At 53.6% G+C, this 22,877-nt stretch overlaps 2 protein-coding genes across 9 annotated transcripts in view; both read right to left on the bottom strand.

The window, feature by feature from the left end:
* The window catches only part of DNM2 (dynamin 2), an 84,435-nt gene extending 75,035 nt beyond the window's left edge, over nucleotides 1-9,400 (bottom strand). For 6 of the 8 annotated variants that reach the window (XM_059389026.1, XM_059389021.1, XM_059389020.1 and 3 more), the window contains exon 1: nucleotides 9,109-9,400. In XM_059389026.1, the coding sequence (XP_059245009.1) occupies nucleotides 9,109-9,269 (161 nt within the window). In that variant the 5' untranslated portion in view covers nucleotides 9,270-9,400. The remainder of the gene's footprint in view (nucleotides 1-9,108) is intronic. The other 2 variants (XM_059389018.1, XM_059389023.1) reach the window with 1 other exon arrangement.
* A 1,414-nt stretch (nucleotides 9,401-10,814) lies between these two features.
* Nucleotides 10,815-19,213, bottom strand: QTRT1 (queuine tRNA-ribosyltransferase catalytic subunit 1). Its single transcript, XM_059389017.1, has 10 exons — nucleotides 18,934-19,213; nucleotides 18,697-18,765; nucleotides 18,470-18,608; nucleotides 15,332-15,410; nucleotides 15,134-15,249; nucleotides 12,958-13,096; nucleotides 12,608-12,683; nucleotides 12,389-12,498; nucleotides 12,213-12,300; nucleotides 10,815-12,115 (listed from the first exon to the last, which is right to left on the bottom strand). Exons 1-10 carry the CDS (start codon nucleotides 19,174-19,176, stop codon nucleotides 11,963-11,965), a joined length of 1,212 nt encoding a protein of 403 aa, XP_059245000.1. The 5' UTR covers nucleotides 19,177-19,213; the 3' UTR covers nucleotides 10,815-11,962.
* Nucleotides 19,214-22,877: the final 3,664 nt, after the last annotated feature.

Here is a 22,877-nt window from a genome sequence, read left to right as displayed (position 1 = left end):
CAGTGAAACTGATCCAATTCGGATTGCTAGAGACATTCATTCAACAAATACGCATGCTCCTACTACGTAGCATGACAGCAAGGAACACACAAAGTTCCCTGCCCGTGAGAACCTGCCATTCTGTTGGGGGTTGGGGGGGAGGGGCACAGGTGGTGCGGACAGAGAAAGAGACAAAACAACGAAAATAATTTCAGGTGCTAATAAGAGCTCAGAAGAAAACACATCAGGGAAGGGGGTCTGAGAGAGTGCCAGTGTGAGCCCGGGTAGGTAAGGGCTGGCCTCGCAGAGAGGGGAGCTTTCCACAGGGACCCAAGAAGAGACAGGCAGGCAGGTCACACAGAACTCTGGACCGAGAGGAGATGCATGTAAGGGACAAACGAGGCCTCAGGTGACAGAGAGCCCGGGGGGTTCCAGGAGGAGGCTGTGTGGCTGGAGGGATGAAGGTGGGGGAGACTGGGAGGAGGTGAGGGCAGGAGGTGGGGGAGCACAGAAGTTGGGAGGGAGGCAGAAGCCGGGGCAGGTTGTGCCAGAGGAGGGACGTGCCCCGACTCAGGGGTCCACGGGCACCCAGAGCGGGTAGGGGCTGAGGGCAGGACCCGAGGAACCAGGGTGCAGGCGGCTATTCTCAGGCAGACGGAGCTAAAGGGGAAGAGCAGGGTGAAGCCGGGGGAAGGACCTGCTGACCAGTCCCAAAACAACCCCAGGGAAGCGGCTCCGTGATGGTGTCTCGACCACCACGCTGGGGGTAGGGGAGGACCACACACCCCGCACCGGCCACCGCGCTCCTCTCCCACATGCGGTGCAGGTGCCCCTGCCCACGTGCAAACCCTGGGACTAGATGACCAGGAAGAGCCTCAGCATCCACCCCCCGCAGGCTGGCAAATATCCAAGGTGCCTCGGTACCTGGCCCACTACACGGCCGCCACCGAGAGGAAGGGGGACGAAGGAGGGTGCGTGTCGGGATGAGCGCCCAGTGTTGGGACAGACGCGATACTGCACACCTGAAACCAATGTAACACTGTATGTTAACTGGATTTAAAAAAAAAAAAAAAAAAAAACTTAAAAAGCCAAAAAAAGAAAAGAACAGAAAAGACCGCACCAATGAACAGGATCAAGCCACAAACTGGGGCCCACAGCCAGGCAGGATGGGCACAGTATGAATTCAAAGGAATGCCAACTCCTGCCCATTCTCCTCACCTTAACAGAAAGACCTATGCCTCCTCCAGGAAGCATTCCCCGACCACCACTTCCGCCCCAAGGCTCCCTATCAGAACCTGTGTCTTCCACGTGCCTCCACACCCCTTGTCACTGTGCCTCCCGAGAGGACAAGCAGCTCTGGGGGTTCACTCACAGCAATGCCCCCACTCAAGTCCAGCCTCTGCCGCTTGCGAGGGGGGCGCCATTCTCCCCCGGGGCCAAATACTGACTGACTGACTGAATCCGTGGGCAAGTGCGGGGACTTGGACACCCCCACCTGCATGCCTCCCACCCCAGTTGTCTCGTCTGTAAGATGGGGCCGTCCCAAAAGGACACACAGAGTGCTCTGTGCCTGGCACACGGCAAGCACGTCAAGGGATGTGGAAAGTCTGTTCAGTGTGGGAGGAAGCCCAGGGCCACCCCCAAAGCCCACTGAAGAAGGCCCATCAAGCACCTGAGGTGCGGTACTGGGCCCACCAATGGGCACTGCGAGGACCTGGGGGGTTGGTTTATTCGACACCTGGCCTTGTTCCAGAAATCTCTGAGGCCACGGTGCAGGACAAACAGGGCAGGAAGAGTGAAAACTCGACCCTCAGAAGTTGGGTCATAGGTTGAGGGTGCCACTCCAGGTCCAGGCCAGCAGGCCCAGGGGAGGAGGCCTCCCATGAAGGTCAAGGTTCTGGGTTCAAGTCTGGCCACCCACAGCCCCAACATCCCTGGGCAGGCCTCTCTGACTCAGTCTCCTCACCAGTTAACAGGGACGGAGCATCGACCGGCCTCGAAGTGAGAAAGGCGCCAGGTGCCAAGGCCCCAGCATCGATGACACACACGGAGGGTGCCGCCACTTCTCACGGGGCCAGTCACGGCAACTCCCGCTGGCCTCCTTCCTCCATTCCTTAGCCCTCTGGGGCCATCAGGAAACTCCAAGCAGCAGTGACAGATGCTCCAATGCAGAAAGACCTCTGGGACGTGTCAAGTGACAGAAAGCAAGTTGCCACACTATGTGACTGGGGTGGTCTCAGTTCTAGAAAGCAGGCACGCTGAAAAAGAACCAACTGCAGGCAGGGCTACAGATTTTCCACAGGTCCCGACAGGGATTTCTGGACAAAAACACACAAGAGGGGTCTGGCACGATCCACCCCAACCTGACGACGGGGCTCCCCGTGGAGCCGGGAGGACGGGACGGGGCTGAAGCTTGGTCTTCCTCATCTGTTCTTCCTCATCAGTTTCCCTTTTCAGGAGAACTTGGCCTTCGATGTCCTACTTACGTAATGAAAGTTTAGGGAAAGCAGGCCTCCCACGGGCACGCTCCTGACCCTCCCGTGCCTGCTGGCTCAGGTCTGCATCTCAGCCCCCTCTCCAAGAGCGCAGCAGTGACCCAGCAGGATGCGGGGCCCTCCATGCCCGCCCTTCCCCCTGCAGGGGACACTCTGCCTCCAGGCCTTCGAGCGGCCTGCTGCATTGTGGGCCACCCAGCGAGCCCCTGTCCGAAGCAGCCCCCACCCAGCCACTCTCTCCGTCCCTGACCATCGTCACCGCACTTCATGTTCAGAAAGTTGTTCTTATAACCGTTCACCCAATCTCTGTCCATCTTGGTCCCTGTGGGACTCCAGCACCCGGCAGGGGAGGTGCTCCTGGACGGAGTGCGGCTGGACACACGGCTAACAGCCTCAAAGGATGCTGGGAGCGAGAAGCTGCTCCACCATCCCCTCGGCCCCCTCCTCGGACACAAGGGCCATGGCGTCCACTGTCCACTCCACGCCTTCCCACCCCTAATGTCCCTGAGCACCCGGCTCTGGAAGAGATGCGCCCAGTTCACCGTCCAGCTCCTGCACTCCTCCCTGCGTGACTTCGAGTCAGTTCCCCTCTCTGGCCTCAGTTTTCTCACCTTTGCAAAGCAAGGATGCTAAGAGCAGTAGCCTAGGGCTGCCCGGACCACATGATCAATTTTTAGACAGAAATCCCCAGGGGAGGACACAGAGTGATGCTCGACAAATATCACCTCCTACTGGGTCATAAACATCCAGCAGCCGGTGAAGCCAGCAGTCACCCGGCTCCGTGTTCAAGCTGAGGGTGACTCCGGGAGGGAAAATCCCCAGCACAGCACCCATCAGGGACCTCACTGCCAATATTAACAGGATCCCAAAACGCACCCAGAAGCGGAGTCTTTTCTCTCCCAGGCCATCTTGCTTCAGAGGCAAGGCAATTTGTCTTTTATTCGTATAGGAGCTAATGCCCTATAAATATCTCATTATTGGCTTGCATTTTCCCAAAGCTTTCACACAATAAGGGCTTAATTACAGCATGTGGTTAGCAACGCCAGTAAATTAAGGGTTCGCTGATGTTCCCATTTTTTCTTGCAATTGAGGGCCCTGTAATTTCGGCATTTCCACTCAAATCCGTCAAGAGCTTGGCAGATGTGGCTCTGACCCAAATGCAAACACCTGGCGAGACACGTGGTTCCCTTCCGTCGGCGTGAGCTCTGAAAACCCTCAATCTAGAACTGTCCACAGGCTCGTCCTCTGCCCTCAGCGGGAAACGACCAGCTCACTGCCAGGGAGATTTCAATCCGTGTACCTAGTGAGGGCCAGTATCCCTGGACAAGTAAGTCTGAGAAAGCCCTCAGCCGCCCAGAGCTCAGGTCTGGAGAAATCTGTCTTCCTGGCCATAAACATAATCCGAACATGCAAAACCAAACCAAGAACCATAAGGGGAGACCACCCACATGGGGGGGTGGCTTTCCAGCGGCATACACCTTCCCAGGCTCTTTGCTCCAAAAACACAACTGCTTTGCAGGAGACGAGAGCACCCCTCCGCTGGGTCCAGGAAACGAACAGGTCTCACACAGCCTTCCGGACCGCTAAATTTCTCACTCCCAGGAGCTATTTCATAGCTGGGTGTCCAACACCCTGTCTAGCCAGTTCGCTACTGTGGGGCATTTTTGCTCCCCGTCTCCCACTCCCACCACCACAGGCTAAGTGAGTGAGCATAAATGACTCTCACACCAAGTATCTGACCCCAGCCACCGTTTCCACGTAGCAACACAGTAAGAGGCCCGCGCTAGCATTTCTGGATCTGGCTCAGTGGAGGGTCCTGGTTAGATCCCTGCCGGGCCAAAGTCAGAATGAGGCCCGCGCCGCGCGAGAAGTACTCAATTAATGGTTCCGCTAAACTAAGGTGGTTTTATATAAACAAAGTAATTACGAATTCCTTTTCTTTGCGGAAAAAGAAATTAACTGATGGTGAGTCTTCACCTGGGTCTTTTGCAAAACACAGGGCTCTCCTATTTCACAAGGATTCGCTCATTTGAGCCTCAGTCCGCTCCCAGGGGAGAAGGAACATCCTGAACCCCATTCTCCAGATGTGTGAAGTGAGGCCCGGAGAAGTGAGGTCATTCAGTCGACCTATGACAGGGACAGCCACATTCCCACAGGTGCCTTTGGACGCTCCCCATTCAGGCTCGCCCAGGTACTACTGACCACACAGGTGAAGGAACTTTATTTAGTTTTGCTCCGCAAGGAGAAAACCATAGAAACGGCTGTCATTTCCAAGCAGCTTCGAACACCCATGACCGTGAAGGCACATGCCGGTCCCTCAGTCTGGCAGGGGCGGGAGCAGCCAGTAGTCATCTGACAGGTATCTGTCGCGCACCCACTGTGTGCCAGGCTGCCTGGTGCGGCCATGTCTCCTGGAAGGACACATCACTCAAGACCAAATGGAAATGGATCTGGAGATGGTAGAGACCCAGGGGCAGCTGAGTCTTGTCAAAAGAAAAATGGCACTGGGCCCCTCTGTGAGCCGGCAAGTACTGTTCACTGAGAAAATCAAGGTAAAGCTGAAAATCAAAGGCAAGAGCCCTCAGCTTTCCCAGAACCACGTCCGGAAGGATTGGAATGGCGCCACCACAGCCTTCCCTCTGCTCAGAGCCTCCCCAGGCCCCCACTCCAGCCCACCCCAGCAGCTGCTAATCTCATCTGCCCTGACTGTCCTGCTATACTGGCCTGCAGGCAGGCCTACCTCAGGGCCTTAGCACTGGCCGTTCCCACAGCCTGAGATGCTCCCCCAGCAAATCTCCACCAGCGGCTCTTCCCTCACATGCTTAAGTTCTAGCTCAAATGTCATTTTCTCCAAGAGGCCTTCCCTGACGCCCCCCCCCGCCCCCTCCTATTTAAAACCCTAACTTGCCCCTGCCCTCTCCAAGAGCCTGCTCTTCTAGTCCCTGCCCTCTCCAAGAGCCTGCTCTTCTAGTCCTTAGCAGTTATCCATTTCCACCCTGTTTCTTCCTTATCTGCCCCCTCTCTTATCTGCCCCCCAGCACAGGGGTTTTGGTATCTTGCTCAGGGCCGTGTCTGCAGCCCCCGAGCAGGGCCGGACACATGAGTACGCGTGCTCAGGAAACATTTTTCAGTGAACAAATGAAAACTGCACAGCGTTTTAAGCACTTTCCCTGTGCTAGACACTCTTTCGAGCATTTAGTCCTCGCTCCACCCTCAATGACAGGCACCAGATGACTTGATCTTCCCTAAGAGGTAAAACACACCCATCTGGTCACCTGAAAGGGGCCCATGAGGGGACACTGTTAACAGCCCCATTCCCGAGCTGGGGATACTAAGGTTCAGAGGGGAAAGGCTCATGGGATCAAGCCCAGCCCTGGGGAAATTCTGAGCTGAGGGGCCTCAACCTCAGCTTCCTCCTCTTCTCCCAAGGAAAAATTTCCCAAGCTCCTCCCTTCATTGGGCTGCTGAGGCTAAAAGACCAGAGTCAGTGGAGAGCCACATCCTTCCCCCTTCTCGGGGCCACATGCTAGTACAGGGCGGATAAGCCAAGGGTCTTAACCTCAAAGGTTTCCAGGGCCAGGCAAATGTAAAATGAGCCTGGGTGAGTATTAGGGAATAGTGAGGAGTGTGGCACCTCATGCCAAGCAAGACTCAGGCCTAAGGGGGCCAGAACACGACGATCGTTAACAGCAGCAGCCATGGGCACAGGGTCAATGCACTCAACACCCATTAACTCATGTAGTCCCCCTGGGGAGGGTCTAGTTATCATCCTGTTTTACAGAAAAGGAACCTGAGTCCACTTGGCCAAAATCACACACCCAAACACACTGGAAGTCAGGCCTAAGGCCCGGAGCCCATGCACACCACCACTACACTCGAAAGGTGTGCAGCTAAGCACTGCAAAAATCTGAATTCTGATGCAAAATATAAATACTGGCAGCTAATGAGAAACAAAAAAGATTTTAAACACTACGCAGGTGAAACAAAAAGACCAGCACGCAGGCCTGGGCCCCCGGCAGCCGCTCTGCAACCACTGGTACAGGTTGAGCTAGCTGGGCCATTCTCCCTTGGACCACATTCTTAGAAAACCCACAGGAGGTGGCAATGAAACAGAGCCGCCCGTGCTCTGAGCCCCTGGCACAGGCCCTTGACATACTCTCTCGCTTGCTCCTTGAAACCATCCAAGATGTCCACTGTTAAGGGTCTACAACCCAAAGAAGCAAACAGGTTCTCATTCAAAATGAGGCCCGCCTGCCGTCCCCCTAAGGCAGGGCTTGGTAGCTAAGAAACCTTACCCACGCTCCAGAAATAAAAAGAAGTTAGCTCTGTTTGAGCAACCCATACCCAAGAAGCTTTTTTACAAGTCTGGTTCTCAGGCCCTGAACCAATGCTCTTAACGACCAAGGTCACATTGCAGGCTTCTGGGAGCAGGTTGCCACAGGAGCCCACTCAGTGGTAGGTGCCTGGGAGGGTGGGTAAGAGAGAAAGGGGAGGGGCAGAGAGGCAGAGGGGACGTGGGCAGGGAAGAGAGACCCCGGGTCCCCAACCTAGAGCCCCCAATTCCTCACTGAATGGTCCTGAGCACGAGTGCTCTTCTGAGCCTCAGTTGTCTGATCTGTAAAGTGGGATCATAGCAGTGTTGGCCTCATCAGGCTTCAAAGCAGTCCAGTGTGTAACTCGAAACACTTTCATTCTGATTAGTTTTTGTTGCTGATATAAGAGGAACCAGCGTGGGGAGTAACAGCCTGTCCGTGTCAACCTACTGTGCGCCGGGACATTGTGTTAAGGACTTTCAACACACCATATCCCTGCATCAAGGCAACAGTTTTGTCGAGGGACTCATCACCCCATCTTTAGGAGGGGAAACTGAGGCTCAGAGAGGCCAAACCACCTGTGCAAGGTCACAAGGCAAATGACACGGACAGAGCTTTGCTGTGTGCTCACTGAAAGCCTGAGCAGGGAGGAAGATAACCATGCAAAGGGGCCCACAGCCCAGCCCAAGGCTCAGCCCAGGCCCAGCTGACCCCAAGTCCACACCTTTCCGCCGCAGTGGACAACAGGCAGGGCGCCAGAGACAGAGCAGCAAAGGAGGAAATTCATGCCGCTGAGAGAAAAACTCTGGGCCTCCGGGAAGGCAGGGCGGGGCTGGGCACCCAGCTGGGTTCCAACCAGCCCTAGCCTGGTGCCCTTGGGCCAAGGATGAGTCTTTACTGAGCCTCCCAGCTCGTGCTTAAACTGGGGATAAGAGAACCTCCACCTAACGCACTGCGGGGTTCAAGATGCTGACAAAAGAACTCAGCCTGGGGCCGGCCACAGGAACATTACCCCTTAACACACGGATCACAACCACAGTAATAATAACGATGACTATGATGTTATCATTCAGCAGCCACAGGCACAAATCGAGTCCTTGCCAGAATGGAGAAGTGACAGTCCATCTGGGAGGCAGCAGGGTAAGAAGCGGGGGAAGGGAGAGGAAAGAACCGAACACCCCTGGAGGCCACATGTCCAGCTCTCGTTCATCTGCTTCCTGAATCCTAGAAACAGCCCACAGAGCGGAGTCTGTCCACTGGACAAATGGGTAAACTGAGGCTTCCCAGGGCTGGCCAAGAGCCTTATCAGGCTCCAACAAGGGCCCCCAATTTGCAGGCTTTCGCTTGGGAATTAGCCTGTGTTCTGGGGCCCCAGAGCACTGTGACAAGGGCGGGGAAAGAATCCTGCAGAAAGGTCCCCTACAGGGTCCTACTTGTAACTGACAGGGAAATTCAGGTTTCATCCTTCAGCTCTCTGTCCTCTGCATGCTCCCACCACCCCCTCCCTACTGCAGAGGTGGGGCCAGACAGCCAGGGCTTGCCAGGGCACTGATGGGCAGACTAAGATAACGCCAGACACCTGTACAGACAGACAAAAGGATCCATTCGGGAGAGAAGCCAGCGTTTGCCAGGGACCAGGCTTTGGAGTCAGCCTAGGAGAACCAGACAACCGAGTCCCCCAGGGTCCAGCCAGCCAAGTCAGGCTGCAGAGGCCAGAGTAACCCAACAGAGGCATGGTTAAGTGTTAAAGTCTGCGAGGGGCACGGACCGGCGGCCAGGCAGCACAGGTCACCCCAGACAGCTAGCCAGGCAGCAGGGGCCGCCCTGAGGGACTGGACAGATGGACAGCCAAATGGTGGTGGCAAGGTGTTCTATCCAGGACAGAGAGACAGTCAACCAGACGGCAGGGCCTGCTCCAGATAAATCAACAGCCAGCCAGACCACAGTGGTCGAACCAATAGGTATCTAGCTGGCAGGTTTCGGACAGACAGAGAAGAGGGACCTAACCCTGACCCACTGGCAACCAGATGGTAGAATTCAGTCACGAAAGCTGGGGACCAGAAGAGTCGGCGACGGTCCACCGCACTTCCTGGCCCACGCCCCCCAGTCGGTGAGACGCCCCAAGGGCCTGAGCCGGATCCCCAGACCCTGCAGGAAGCCCTCCGCCCAGGGCGTCCTACAGAGCCCGCCTCCCTGTCCCCGTCCCCGTCGCGGGCACGCAAGCGCCGCAGTTACGCCGGCTGCGCAGGGCGCGCCATTCCCGGTCCGCCCTCCGCGCCCTAGGCCGCCGCCCGCCCGCAGTCGCCGCCGCGCTCGCTCACCGGCCGACGAAGTTCTCGAGCACCGAGCTCTTGCCGGCGCTCTGGCCGCCCACCACGGCGATCTGCGGCAGGTCCAGGTGGCAGCTCTGGCCGATGGAGCTGAAAGCGTCCTGCAGTTTGTTGACCAGGGGGATCAGCTCTTCCATCCCGCGGTTGCCCATGGCGCCGGTGGTCCCGGCCCGAGCGCCCCGCGCTCTCCGCCTGTCCCGGCCCTTAACGACGCGGCCCCGCGGCGTCCGCGGCCGTTGCTCCCCGCCCGCCCGGGCCTCGGCGCGACGCCCGCTCCCGGCTCGGCCTCACAGTCGCCGCCTCATCCGGTTCTCAGACGACACCCGACCCGAGCGACCTCCCGCCCGGGCCCCGGGGCTGCGCCCAAAGCCCTCACACCGCTCCCGATTGGCCGGTCACGCTGCCACTCGTACATGCGAGCCAATGAAAGAGAGGTATAGGCCTGTGGTTGAGTGACCCTTCCCCCGAAAGACCGCCCGGCGGGCCCATTGGACTCCAGAACTGTCGCTTTTGCGCAAGAGCCAATAGCGTGGGGGCAGCGAGTTGTCAAGGCCAGGAGGCGGTGTTTCGGAAAATGTAGGAAGAATAAGCTCCGCCTATTGTGGGAGGCACCCTGTGGGCAAGAACACCCAAGTCTTATTGGCAGGAAGACCCGCCAGTCAACAGTGCCAGCCAATGACGTTAGGGATCAATTCATCGACTCTGGTTTGTCACTTGACACTACCTAGTTCCCTAAGAATTCCCCATTGGTTTATATAAATATCACTCCATTCCTCCAGCCAACAAAGCCAAAGAGGACGGGCTTTGACCTCCGAATCCTGACTTTGATCGAGAACTTCTCTGTCAATCAAAGAATCTCCCGTTCTTGTGACTGTTTTAAGTCTGTTAGAGAGTCTTCTGGAGTAAAGACCAAGGCGCACCATACTCGCCGAACGGCGACACCTTGTGGTCGGACCCGGTAGTGATAGTCGCTTCTGAGTTTCCGGCCTCTGGAGAAAACTACAAGTCCTAGAATGCATCTCGGCCCGAGGTTGCAAACCTGCATTTCGCGCCGGGTTTCAAAGCGCTTTGAAGGGCAGTGCTGCGTTAGTAGTTCCTGGGGAGAAGCGGTTTAGCACTGCCTTGGCTCTCATTTTCATTCCTGTAAAGTCCCACCTCCACGTTTTTGCAAATGCTATGCCCTTTCCTAGGATTACCTTCCGCTCACGCCCCGACTTGATTCCGCTACCGCCTGTAACGTTGTTCCCCTGCCTCTTCAACTTGAGCGTTTCGTGACCTTTTCGAGTACCCAATGAAACTCAACGGATCCTCTCCCCCAAGTAAAGATATTATTTTGCAGTCGGTGTTGGGGGTTCTGGGAACTAGGAATCTTGACCTCATGGGGAAAAAAGCCAGGGATAGGTGGAAGTATTTTATATAGTGATCTGATTCCCCTGGGCATAGATTGGCCAGAGAGAAGCCCAATAAGGAGTCAGATGAAACGGAGGTAGGGAATGGGACTGATGAGGCAGTAACAGGGAATGGCAGTAGCCAATGGTATATGCCTGCTCCAAGACCTAAAACCCGGGTCCCAGAGAGATGGGCAAAAAGTCAACCGACAAGGCTTCGCATTGCAGCCTTGACCGCAGTGACGGAAGCCTGGAAACACCCTACATCCCCTTCGCTGAGCTCGTTAAATAAATACTGTGCAACAGCTGTAAGACAGGAAGTCTTCATGTTCTGACGTGTAAACAATTTGAAATATACTCAGAGAGGAAAAAAAAAGGTACAGAACTGCACACAAAGGGCGCCCACATTCTTGAAAAATATATATACATGGAAAATCTCTGGGAGAATACACAAACCGATCAAATAGTTTCATTTTTATGCTATTAGAATACTGGATCCTACACATTGTACACAGGATTACCTTTTCAATATAAAAACCCATTATCTTCTCTTCTAAGAGCACCAGCTCTATAATTGGCCCCATCTAGGTTAGATCATGTGCCTATTTTTTTGCTCACTTCATTCCTCTGAACCTGTCTCCTCATCAGTAACATGGGACTGCAGCTACAAATGCTTTACAAAGTTGCAAGAATTAAACACACAAAGCACTACTTGGAACAGTACTAGGGTAGTGCCTGGGTGGCTCAGTGGGTTAAGCCTCTCCCTTCTACTCAGGTCTCAGAGTCCTAGGATCGAGCCCCACATTGGGCTCTCTGTTCAGCGGGGAGCCTGCTTCCCCCTCTCTGTGTGCCTCTCTGCCTACTTGTGATCTCTCTCTGTCAAATAAATAAATAAAATCTTAAAAAAAAAACAACAACAGCGTAAGCATCTGCTAGATCACACCTACTGTCACCATCGCTGTGTTTACTGACAGCAAAATTAAGCCATGCATCAAGAGTCAAGGCTCAGAGCAGGAGCTCCGGAGCCAGGGGCTTCCTCTCAGTGGTGACCTTGGACAAGCTACTTTCCCTCTCTGCCTATTTCCTCACCTGTGGAAAGTTGGGGAACAAGTACCCACCCTCAGGCTGGCTGGGGGGCCTGAGCCACGGGAAAAAGGACGCATCTCCTGTGCTGGGGTACGTCCTACATGCCAGGCTGCGCCAGATGGTTTCCAGAGAACAGCTATTGCCAAGGTCACTTATTATTATTATCAATGGGGGGAGCGGGGGGGGGGGGCGTGGAACTGGACACAACATGGCAATGACACATTGGCCACAGGGACACTCAGAAGAAGAGGACCAAGACAGGCCACCTTCCCGAGAAGGCACAGATAACACTCTAAATTAGAATAATAATAATAATAAAAAAAATCCTTCAGTACCTCCCAGTCCCTCTCCTCCTGCCCCCCCAAACCAGATCAACTCAGAGTGATCCCCACCGAGGCCAGGGCTTCAGTGGCCCAGGTGGGACAGAGGGTGGGGTCCCCGTACATGGTGCCCATGAAGTCCCGGACAAAGTCAGGGAAGCGCTTCTCCACGATGCTGGCCCTCACGGCGCTCATCAGCTGCAGCTGCGGGGGGTGGGGGAGAATGTCAGCCAAGGTATCAGCCAGGGGGGCCCCAGGACCCTCCCCAGTCCCGCCCCCAGGGCCTGGCCCACCCGGGCACCTGGTAGGCAATATTGTGGACGGTGAGGTGATGCAGGGCGGCCGTGTTGTCACTGTGCAGCAGAGCGTGCAGGAAGGCCCGGCTGTGCCTGTGGACAGGAGGCTAGGGCTCAGCCCCGCGGCGTCCTGCTGCCGTCCACACCCTTCCCCAGCACCCCCGGGCCCAGCTTCCCCTACTTCTGGCAGGTGGGACAGGCACAGTCGTTGTCTATGGGCCGGAAGTCCTTCTCATACTGCTTCTTCTTCAGCTGCAGGTTCCCGGTGGGCACCAAAGCTGAGCCAAAGCGCTGGGGGAGGGGTGGACGAGGGCAAAGGGGGGGGTGTCAACCAGGTCTTCATCCGCACCGTCCCCCCCACCCTGCCCCCACCCCGTCTGCCCCCTGCCCAGGGCCTCACCGCCGTCCGCGTGGGGAAGACGCAGTCGAACATGTCACATCCGAGAGCCACGCAGACCACCAGATCGGTGGCATAGCTGAGGGGACGGCCGTGGCAGGAGGGAGCAGAGAACCTCGCGCCCTGCTCACACACTCAGGTCTCCCCCCGCCCTGCAGACACCCCGACTCCCCGGACACGGGGCCACCTTCCCCCCCCCACAACCGCCCCGCCCCTAGAGGAAGGCCGTGTCCTCCTCCAGTCCCCACCCCCCAGGCAGCGCTGTGTCCTTCTACCAACACGAGCCCCGGCAGGAGTGCCCAGGAACCTGCTTGCTCCCCACAGGTAGGGCCGGGTTCCCTCCCTCCACATACCCGACCCCCATCAGGTAGCGAGGCTTGTCCTTAGGCAGCCTTGAGGTACTCAGCGCCACCATCCTCCAGAACTGGCCCTTGCTTTCGCCCCCGCTCAGGCCCCCGATGGCGAAGCCCGGCACGTCCCTCTTGGTCATCTCTGGGGGTACAGGGCAAGGTGAGCGGCCACCAGGCAAAAGAAAATACGCCTCCTCCTCAGCAGCCCCGGGGCAGACCCTGCCCAGACATCCACAGTCCCTCGGGAAGAAGGGGGGGGGGGTCTGTCTGTCTGTCTGTCTAAAGGTTGCTGGTGGTCTCAGCTCCCATTTGTTGGGCGCCTGCCGCGTGTGACGCCCCCTCCCCTCCTGCAATCCTCAGGACAGGCCCACGGCCTCTGCTCCCTTCACCGACACCGAAGACGGCACCAGGTATGTTTTGAAACTGAGCATTTCCAAGATTCTAGAATCTAGAACATCCCATGGGCTGGGTAATAGTCTGTCCTCAAACTCTGTAACGTTTCAGCGGCCGAACATGTAGAGACTCCCACCAACTGGGGTAAATAACCCCACAGGTCTGGGCTGGCCACCAAAGGAGTTAGGTGCAAATTTCCAAGCGTTCTACATTTTAAAAGTGAGCCACTAGGCCCCAGAAAGGCAGCTCTGCGCCATTGTTGGGGTGTTCAGGGTCTCGACGCTGGCCCGAGGCTGCATATGCCAGAGGCTGTATTTGAACCCAGGTCCAGCCTCCGAGCCCAGTTGTGTCTGGGGCCCCAGTTGCCTAGTTCCACCACGGGAGGCCACGGCATTGACAAAATAGACCCAGTCCAAGGGGCAGTTTTCAAAGCTGGAACAAGCAGCCGAATCCATGGGGTAGGGGGACCAGTTGTTCAAATGTGGCCTCCCAGCCCCTCCCTGCGGACCCTGATCCAGTCGTGGGGAGAAGCCAGACAGCACTGGTACAGGTGAGCTTGGAGCATTTTAGAAGCAGCATCAGCGTGGCGGCAAACCGAATCTGCTAGGGCAAGACCAGCGTGGTTTGTTGTTGTTTTTTTTTAAATGAGCGAACAGAGAATGCCAGGAAATGTTCCACACGTTAAGGCTAATGTTTCCTGAAGTCTTGGTTTCTGCTTTCATCTATGTCCACACATACTGAGCTGTGACAGGAAATGTGTCTCTGCCTGGGGCGGGGGGGTCGCTGTTAAAAAGACTTACTGGACTGGGAGCTGGGCACAGCTTGAGAAGAAAAGGAACTACAGCAAGGATGTCCTGCATAACGGTATACACGGATGCCAGGCGGAGGCCCAAGACTTTGGACAGACTTTCCTGTTTATCCTCTCACTTCGACCCATGACACTGGGAACATGTGCCCATTTTACAGAGGCAAAAAGGGAACCTCAGAGAGGCCAAGCCACTAACCCAAGGGTGCACAGCTATGAAGCACGAGATCAGAGGTCTGGATCTGGCCAGCCAAACTCTAGGACTCAGAGTCTTGCCTGTGACGCTTCATTGCCTTTGAGTCCTCATTTCTATCTCCCTTTTGTCTCCATGGCCACGGCCTTCGTGTAGGCCTGTCTCTCTTCCCCTGGGCAAATACTCCAGCCTCCTTATGGGCTTTCTGCTTCCTATCCTACAGGGATATGTTCCATGATGCCTCTTGGTCGCTGTCACTCTCCCACTCAACAGCCCTCCATGGCTCCCCAGTACCTCAGTGAGGTATCCCAGGGCCTCCCATGTCAGCACAATGCCCTGGGCCCCACCCCTCACTCTGGACCCTGGGGAGGAACCAGCACCTGCACCGGTTAATGCTGTGGGTTCTACAGCCCAAGAACTAGGTCTAAACCCCAGCTCTGCAATATCCAAGCTGCGTGGCTTTGGGGTAAGTGACTGTACAGCCCTGTGCTTCAGGTTCCTCTGCTGTAACCTTGGGAACCTGGGAGTTCCCACCTTATAGGATGGTTATGAAAACTCTGGATCAATCTGTGACCGGCCCACGGCATAGCATCCAGCGAACACCCCCCAACCGCCAGCTGTTGGAATGACTATCATTCGGCAAACATTCTAGTCTGTTCTGCCCCCGGGCCTTTGTTTCAGCTATTCCTTCCACCCCTCAATAACCACCATGCACACCATCACATGCCAGGCCCATGGGGGGCCCTCAGTGATGGACAAGCCCTGGATGGAACAGCTTATGGGTCTACCTTCGAGGCAGGTGGTCCGGAGATCCGCGTCTAGACCACCCTGGATGATGGCAAAGAGGTTTTGCTTGTCTGGTCGCTGATGGGCTGCGATGCACCGGTCCAGCCAGCGGATGGACCTGTGAGAGGGCCCAAGTCATGAGCCGTAGGGGAAGCAGACAAGGCTACAGGACTAGGATCTGTTCCCTGACACACACATACCTGTACATAGCCTCCTCCACGCGTGGCCCTGTCACAGTACTGCTGACCACATCATCTAGTTGCATGATGATGTCCGAGCCTGGGGGGGGTGAAACAGAAGCACCATCACTGGGGAAGCCTTCACGTCCTGCTGGGGATAAGCTGGACCTTCGAAGTGCCGCCCTGGGTCTTGCTGGCTTCCACACAGCCCCCTAGTCTGTTCATACAACAACCAGAGGGAGGTTCTGAAAATACCCATCGGATCTCGCCTCACCCCAGCTGAAACCCTGCCGGAGCACGGGGAATGAAATCCCACTCCGGCAGAATTAACTTTCGAGAGCAAAATGTTGTGTATACAAAGCAAACTGCCCTGGTGTGGCAGGCAATGGGACCCCGGGAGCCCAGGTGCCCATCAACAGGTGTCTGGCTCAGTAAGTCAGGGTCCAGCCCTTAACAATGTTCCTTTCCCACAATTCCAAAATCTAGAAACTTCTCAAAACCAAAGACTTTATCTCATGCCTACAGCATATCTAATTTGGCAGCAAAACCCAAGACAGTCATTATCTTTAATAAAATCCGATTTAGCAGGTGACTTATTCAGTCTCAAAAAGGAAAAAAAAATCTGACATATACTACAACGTCATGGCCATTAGGCTCAGTGAACTAAGCCAGACACAAAATAATGACAAATACTGTATGATTCCATTTGTATGAGGTCCCTAGAGAAGTCTAGGGACAGGAAGTAGATGGCGGCAGCCAGAGGCTAAAGGAGAGGGATGGAGAGTCAGTGTTTAATAGGAACGGGGTTTCAGCTTCGCAGCATGAAGAGTTCTGGAGAAGGATGGTAGTGAACAGTTGCACAACAGTGTAAATGTGCTTAGTGCCACTAAATCAGACATTTAAACACGGTTAGAGTCAGGGCAGCTAGCTGGCTCAGTCAGCAGAGCTCACTGCTCTTGGTCTCACGGTCATGAGTTCAAACCCCACATGGGGCACCTGGCCTACTTAAGTAAATTTTAGAAATAATTTTTTTTTTAAGATTTTATTTATGTATTTGACAGACAGAGACCCCAAGTAGGCAGAGAGGCAGACAGAGAGAGAGGAGGAAGCAGGTTCCCTGCTGAGCAGAGAGCCCGATGCAGGGCCCCATCCCAGGACCCTGAAATCACAACCTGAGCCTAAGGCAGAGGTTTTAACCCACTGAGCCACCCAGGCGCCGCCCACCATCTTTTTTTAATGGAAAGAGGGAAGTTTAACAGGGTGCTGCCCAGACCTACCAGGACACTATGTATGTTGCATTATCCTTCTAAAATACTACAATTCTGAATTAGCCTGAAGAATTCCAAATGAGGGGCTGTGGATTTATATGTGTTAGAAAAGCTCAGGGGAACATTGCCAAGACGCATCATTCCAGGAAAAAAGCACAGTGCACCACACAAACCCAAGATGGGCCAATTTGAGAATAAATGTGGATCGATTCAACTGAAGAAATTGAGACACATCAAATACATCTAAACCCATGGTTAAATAAACAAATGAGCAAAAAAACAACCAACTCACAATTACATGGTCATCCTAAAAACACTAAAGATTCATTCACCCCTGCTAGAAGATGCTAAGTAATCAATCCATGAGAACTAGTAAATAAGGAAAAGACTGAATCCCACTCTTCCTATATAAATTGAACTACTTCTTCTCCCAGGAGCAGGTGAGGGACGTTTTTCTTTACAGAAATAACCTGGTTGGGGCGCCTGGGTGGCTCAGTGGGTTAAGCCTCTGCCTTCGGCTCAGGTCATGATCCCAGGGTCCTGGGTGGGCTCTCTGCTCAGCAGGGGGCCTGCTTCCTCCTCCCCCTCTGCCTGCCTCTCAGACTACTTGTGATCTCTCTGTCTGTCAAATAAATAAATTTTTTAAAAAGAAAAAAAGAAATAACCTGGGTGATAGATGAAGGCCACTTTGGAACTCCTCATGGCATGAGAGTCCCAGGCAAAGAGCACAATGGCTCCCAGGGAGATCCCAGCAGAGGTGAGGCGCTCCCTGATGGAAATACACACACTGCAAAGCCCTCTGGCTACAGGAAACCAGAACCTAATTTGCACAAGCCTCAAGATCTGACTACCAGGGGCGCCTGGGTGGCTCAGTGGGTTAAGCCGCTGCCTTCAGCTCAGGTCATGATCTCAGGGTCCTGGGATCGAGTCCCGCATCGGGTTCTCTGCTCCGCGGGGAGCCTGCTTCCTCCTCTCTCTCTCTCTGCCTGCCTCTCTGCCTACTTGTGATCTCTCTGTGTCAAATAAATAAATAAAATCTTTAAAAAAAAATAAATAAATAAAAAAAAAAAAAAAAAAAAAAAAAAAAAAAGATCTGACTACCAACTACAGTAAATCCAGAAGGCAGAAGAAGACTGTTACATGCATGGTGGGGATGCGATCAGCAAAATTCAGACCCTGGGACACCCTACGGGGGAAAGGAACTCCTCTCTTGAAGGAGCAAATTTATGAAAAAAATGAACGAACAAATGAATGAATGATGAATGAATGAATGATGACTGAATGGATGAATGAATGAATGAATGAATTGGCATCCAATAGGGAGACGGAGCCCCACCTCCAACCCCACTCTGCCTCCTCCCTCAGCAGGGCTCCGCTTGGGATGCTCTGCCTCTCCTCCTGGTCCTCCCCTCCTCTGTCCCAAATAAATAAATAAATAAGGTCTTTTCAAAAAGGAAGACGACAGGAAGGAGGTACAGCTAGAAACTACATAATGTGCACTATATACAATATATACCACAGAGAAATGGTCATTGTGTTTATCAAGGGATGAAGGATACTGATATAAACAGAAAGGACAGAAGGCTTCCCCCTTCGCCCTTTGTTGCTCTCATTATTTCTCATTATTAATCGTTGCCCCACTAATTTGTCATTTAAGAGAAAGAACAGCTTTAGAGATATGATAAAAGCTCCTACATGCCAGGCACTGTGTTAAGTGATGAACAAACATTACGTCATTACTTCTGTGAACTATCCTCACTTGAGTTGGCTCCTCTGAAGTTCAGGCAGGGGGAGTGACTTACCCAAAACCGAGCATCCCCTAAGGACCCGGCCCGCCTCACCTCCCCACTCTAGAGGCAAGGCAAGAGCAGATGGCCCAGGATTCGCTCACCTAAAGCGTTCTGGATCTCCACGGACTTCTCCGGGCTCAGAAGGGTCTCGTCGCCATCGTAAGGGGAACGGAAGCGGACGCCCTCCTCCGTCACCTCGGAAAGGGACACCAGAGACACCATCTGGAAGCCGCCGCTGTCCTGAGGGAAATCCCACCGCAGGGCTGTCAGGGGGGTGGCGCCCTGGGAGCCCAGGCGCCCTGGGATCCCGGCCCCGACTCCACCTCACCGTCAGTAGATTGTGGGGCCAGTTCATGAAGCCGTGGAGACCGTGGGCTTTCTGGATCAGCTCGGGGCCCTGGGTCAGAAGAAAGGAACAGGTTAGTGGGGAGCATTACCCCGAGGGCTCATGTTGGAGGACAGGCCTGGCCACCTACGGTGCCCGCCGCTCCCTCCTGCCCATGCCTCGGAGGTGCCCGTACTCCCCACTACCTGCCATCTCCCCATCAAGGTAGAACCGACCCACCGGCCTCAGACCCAGATGATAGGTGTTGCCCAGGCAGATGCGGCAGCCCAGAGCGTCCAGCTGCTCGGCCGTGATGCCCTTCATAGTGGCCTGCGTGCCCACTGGCATGAACACCGGAGTGGCTACCGGCCCGTGCGGCAGCCGTAGCTCCCCTGCCCGGGCCCTGGATCGGCTGCACTCCGCCACCAGCCGCATGATCCGTGGGGCCGACTCCAGAGACGTCGGGCTGACTGCTGCCGCCATTTTAGCTAAGGGAACCACGTGGTCACTGCATCACTCTGGGCGGCGCCATGTTGATTAAAGTCACGTGAGGAAAGCCGCGGGCGGTCTCTTTGGAAGCGAGTGCGGGAACCATGGCAACGGACGCCAGTATGCTTGTCCCCGCGGAGCGGCTAATTAGTTCCCACCGGCTGTGTCTGGTTTGTCCCACCGACACATAAATATTGTTATGGATTCGAATCCTACCCCGGTCACTTCTCTGCTCTACAATCAAAGCCTCTCTCCACGCGTTAATTTTCTCCTCTATAAAACGGGGCGAGTAATAGTGTTTTTGTATTAAAAACGTTGTGAAAGGGGTGCCTGGCTGGATCGGTCGATAGAGCATACCACTCTTGACCTGGGGGATTTAGGTTCAAGTCCCACACTGGGTGTAGAGATTACTTAAAATCCTTTAACAAATCAATAGAAATAAACTTTGTAAAGATTGAGAAGCATGGATGTATAGAGATCTTAATAAGCTGCCTTGCACAAGCTTTTGTCTATCTTGCCCATTGATTTGTTCCAAGAACTTAGAACAGCTCCTAGCACACAGGACGTGCTCCATATACATTGGTTTATACGATGAAAACAAGAATCCCAGATTTATAGAACAGACTCGAGACTCAGAACCTAGCCACATTTATACGTTCATTTATTTATATGTTCATTATACCTACTAGTGCCAGCCTTCACGCTGCACAAAGATGAGAAAGGCTGGGTCATGGATTTATTGAGTACTGTGTCCTACTAATACTAACAAAATATTATGTGTTATATTATTGTTGTTGAAAATGGAGCTGATATCTGTCCCAGCCAGCAGAGGGCAGCATTGCCCCCAGAATCCTTCCGCTCAGTGGCTCACTGGCCTAAACTGCGCGGATCTGAGCAAGCTCTGACCTTCAAAGAGCCTTGGGCTAATGATGCCGGCTTTTCTGAGCGGTGGACAGTCTTCGCTGAGGCCAAGGCCTGAAAACGCCCAACCATGAGGCCCACCCCAGGGCCTTTGCACTAGCTATTGCCTTTACCTGCAATACTCTTCCTTTCTGATTTTCCCATGGCTGGCTCGTATTTTATCAGTTGCTCCTGGCTTCCCCAATTTTAGTAACTAACGCTCCACCTGTATCATGTTGCTTGTAACTCTGTATCACTCTGTATCATGTTGCTTGCAACTCCTATTGTGCTTGTAAAACCTCTATATATCGATAGTGCTCAAATTTGTATTTTCAGTGTAGTCCTCTCTCATTGAACTCCCATCTCCTCTTTACAGATGCCTCCTTGACATCTCCACGGGGTGTGTGTCTATACTCAAACTCCAGATGTCTGAAACAAAGCTCCTGATTGTCCCCCCAAGCTAGCCTATGTCCTTCCATCTTCCTCTTCTCAGTAATGGCAGCTCAATCCTTCCAGGAACTCAGACCAGAAATGGGTGGGTAGTCCTTGAGCTCTCATTCTGACCCAGCCACCAGCATCTCTTACCTGGATTCTTACAGTAAATGGCTCACTGGTCTTGTGGCTTCTGTTCTTTACTCCCTAAACAATACACCTGAAGATATTTTAAAGGACATGCTTTCAGCATTTCACCATTATGTATGATATCTACTGTAAGTTTTTGGAAGATGCACCATATCAAGTAAAGAAAGGACACTGGATGGGGGTGCCTGGGTGGCTCAGACGGTTAAGCATCTGCTTTTGGCTCGGGCCCTGATTCCAGGGCTCTCTGCTGAGCAGGAAGCCTGCTTCTCCCTCTCCCTCTGGCTGCCCCTTCCCTCTCCCTCTCTCCCCTGCTCTCAAATAAATTTTTTACTAGTTCATTAACAGATTTTTGTTGTAAATAAATATTGTATGCTTTTTCAGTATCTGAGATAGCCATATTATTTGGCTCATTTAATCTAAAATGTCCAATGACATAAATTTATTTTATTTACTAACACATTTATTTCCATTCCTGTATAAGCCCACCTTGGTCATGGTATCTTTTTATATACTATGGCATTTGACATTAATTTTAATTGATATTTTAGTAAAGCTTTTGCATCCCATCTGTTTTAAATTACATTGGTCCCTACTCTTCCTGTCTTGTACTGTCTTTGCCTGAGTTTGGTGTTCAAATGCCTATTTGCTGGAAGAAATTCTGCGAGATTGGAATTACCTCTTTCTGGAATATTTTATTGGCCTTGCTTGTATATCCATCTAGTTATGTTGTTTTCACAGAAGAAATATCTGTAGCTACTGATTTAAGGGATTGTTTTGTTTTGTTGTTTAATTTTTAAGATACACTCTATGGCCAACATGGAGCTCCAATTCGGGACCCCAAGAGTGATCAAGAGTCACCTGTTCTACCGACTGAGCCAGCCTGGCGACCCACCTTGGTTCTTGAAAGACAGTCTCAGGGCACCTGGGTGGCCCATTCCGGTAAGAGGCAGCCTCTTGATCTCAGTTCAGGTCTTGATCTTAGGGTGCTGAGTGCCAGCCCCGTGTTGGGCTCCACGCCCAGCCTTGAGACTACTTAAAAATCATCATCATGACATGGGGCGCCTGGGTGACTCAATGAATTAAGGTCTGCCTTCGCCTAGGGTCACGATCTCAGGATCCTGGGATGGAGCCCCACATGGGGCTCTCTGCTCAGCAGGGAGCCTGCTTCCCCTCTCTCTCTCTGCCTGCTGCTCTGCCCACTTGTGACCTCTCTCTCTGTGCCAAATAAATAAATAAAATCTTTTTGAAAAAGAATTAGAAGTAGGTAGGGTCTTGGGTGGCGGTGGAAACGTGGGGAGCCGGGCCAGCCTGGCCAGCGTGCCCTCCACTTCTGCGAGAGCGTCCGCGGAGGGGTCTCCAGGAGCAGAACCAGCGGATTTTGTCGCGGCTGCGGGGCTGCGGGGCGGTTCTCGCGGAGCCCGTGGCGGCCCGGAGCTGGGCGCAGTTCGGGAAGAAGTTGCAAGGGTGAGTGTGACGCAGTCTCATCCACGTGCGGGACCTGGCCTGGCTGCGCCTGCCCGGCAGACCTGGTGGTGACAGAAGTGACCCAGCCATCGCAGGGTGTAGGGTATGAACTGGGCGCGGGTTAGCGAATAAGCGAATCCTGTGCCTTTTCCATCCGCGGTCATGATCCCGGGAGCGGCAGACGGCTCGAGGTTCCAGGTGTTGGACTATGAAGGGGAACAGGTGGAGGTCACACTGGATGGCTACTTAGAAGTTGACCCTCCCTAACAGGTGGCTGGCTGCCTCCCTGACCCAACCGCTTTACCTAACCCCATTTCCTTCTGTTTCTCTAATCCCAGACTGTGCTTTAGGGCCCCTTCTTCTCCCTTAGCCCTGGTTACAAATTAACAGGTATGTTTAAAATTCTAAGGAAGAGGGCGACTGGGTGACTCCATGGGTTAAGCGTATGCCTCGGGCTCGGGTCATGATCCCAGAATCCAGGGATGAGTCTGGAGCCCCGCATCAAGGTCACTGCTCAGGGGGGGGCCTCCTCCTTCCTCCGCCTGCGGTTCCCTCTGCTTGTGCAATCTCTCTCTCCCTCTGACAAATAAATAAATAAAATCTTAAGTAAAATAAAATAAAATTCTTGGGGAAACAAAAGAACTAGGATCTCAACCAAAATGCTATTTCTTGTGATCTTACTGGTTTCCTTCTTTCTTTTTTATTTATTATTTATTTTTTTAAAAGATTTTATTTATTATTTACTTAAC

The sequence above is a fragment of the Mustela nigripes genome, chromosome 2 (genome assembly GCF_022355385.1).
Source record: "Mustela nigripes isolate SB6536 chromosome 2, MUSNIG.SB6536, whole genome shotgun sequence".
NCBI lineage: Eukaryota > Metazoa > Chordata > Mammalia > Carnivora > Mustelidae > Mustela > Mustela nigripes.
This window is presented reverse-complemented; position numbering and strand designations above follow the sequence as displayed.

Coding starts and splice junctions, on each gene's coding strand:
- QTRT1 (XM_059389017.1), bottom strand. CDS start 19,176: ATGGCGGCAGCAGTCAGCCCGACGTCTCTGGAGTCGGCCCCACGGATC. Junction 18,609..18,696: donor GGCCCCACAATCTACTGACG/GTGAGGTGGAGT, acceptor GATTTCCCTCAG/GACAGCGGCGGCTTCCAGAT. Junction 12,116..12,212: donor TCCACAATATTGCCTACCAG/GTGCCCGGGTGG, acceptor CACCCCCCGCAG/CTGCAGCTGATGAGCGCCGT.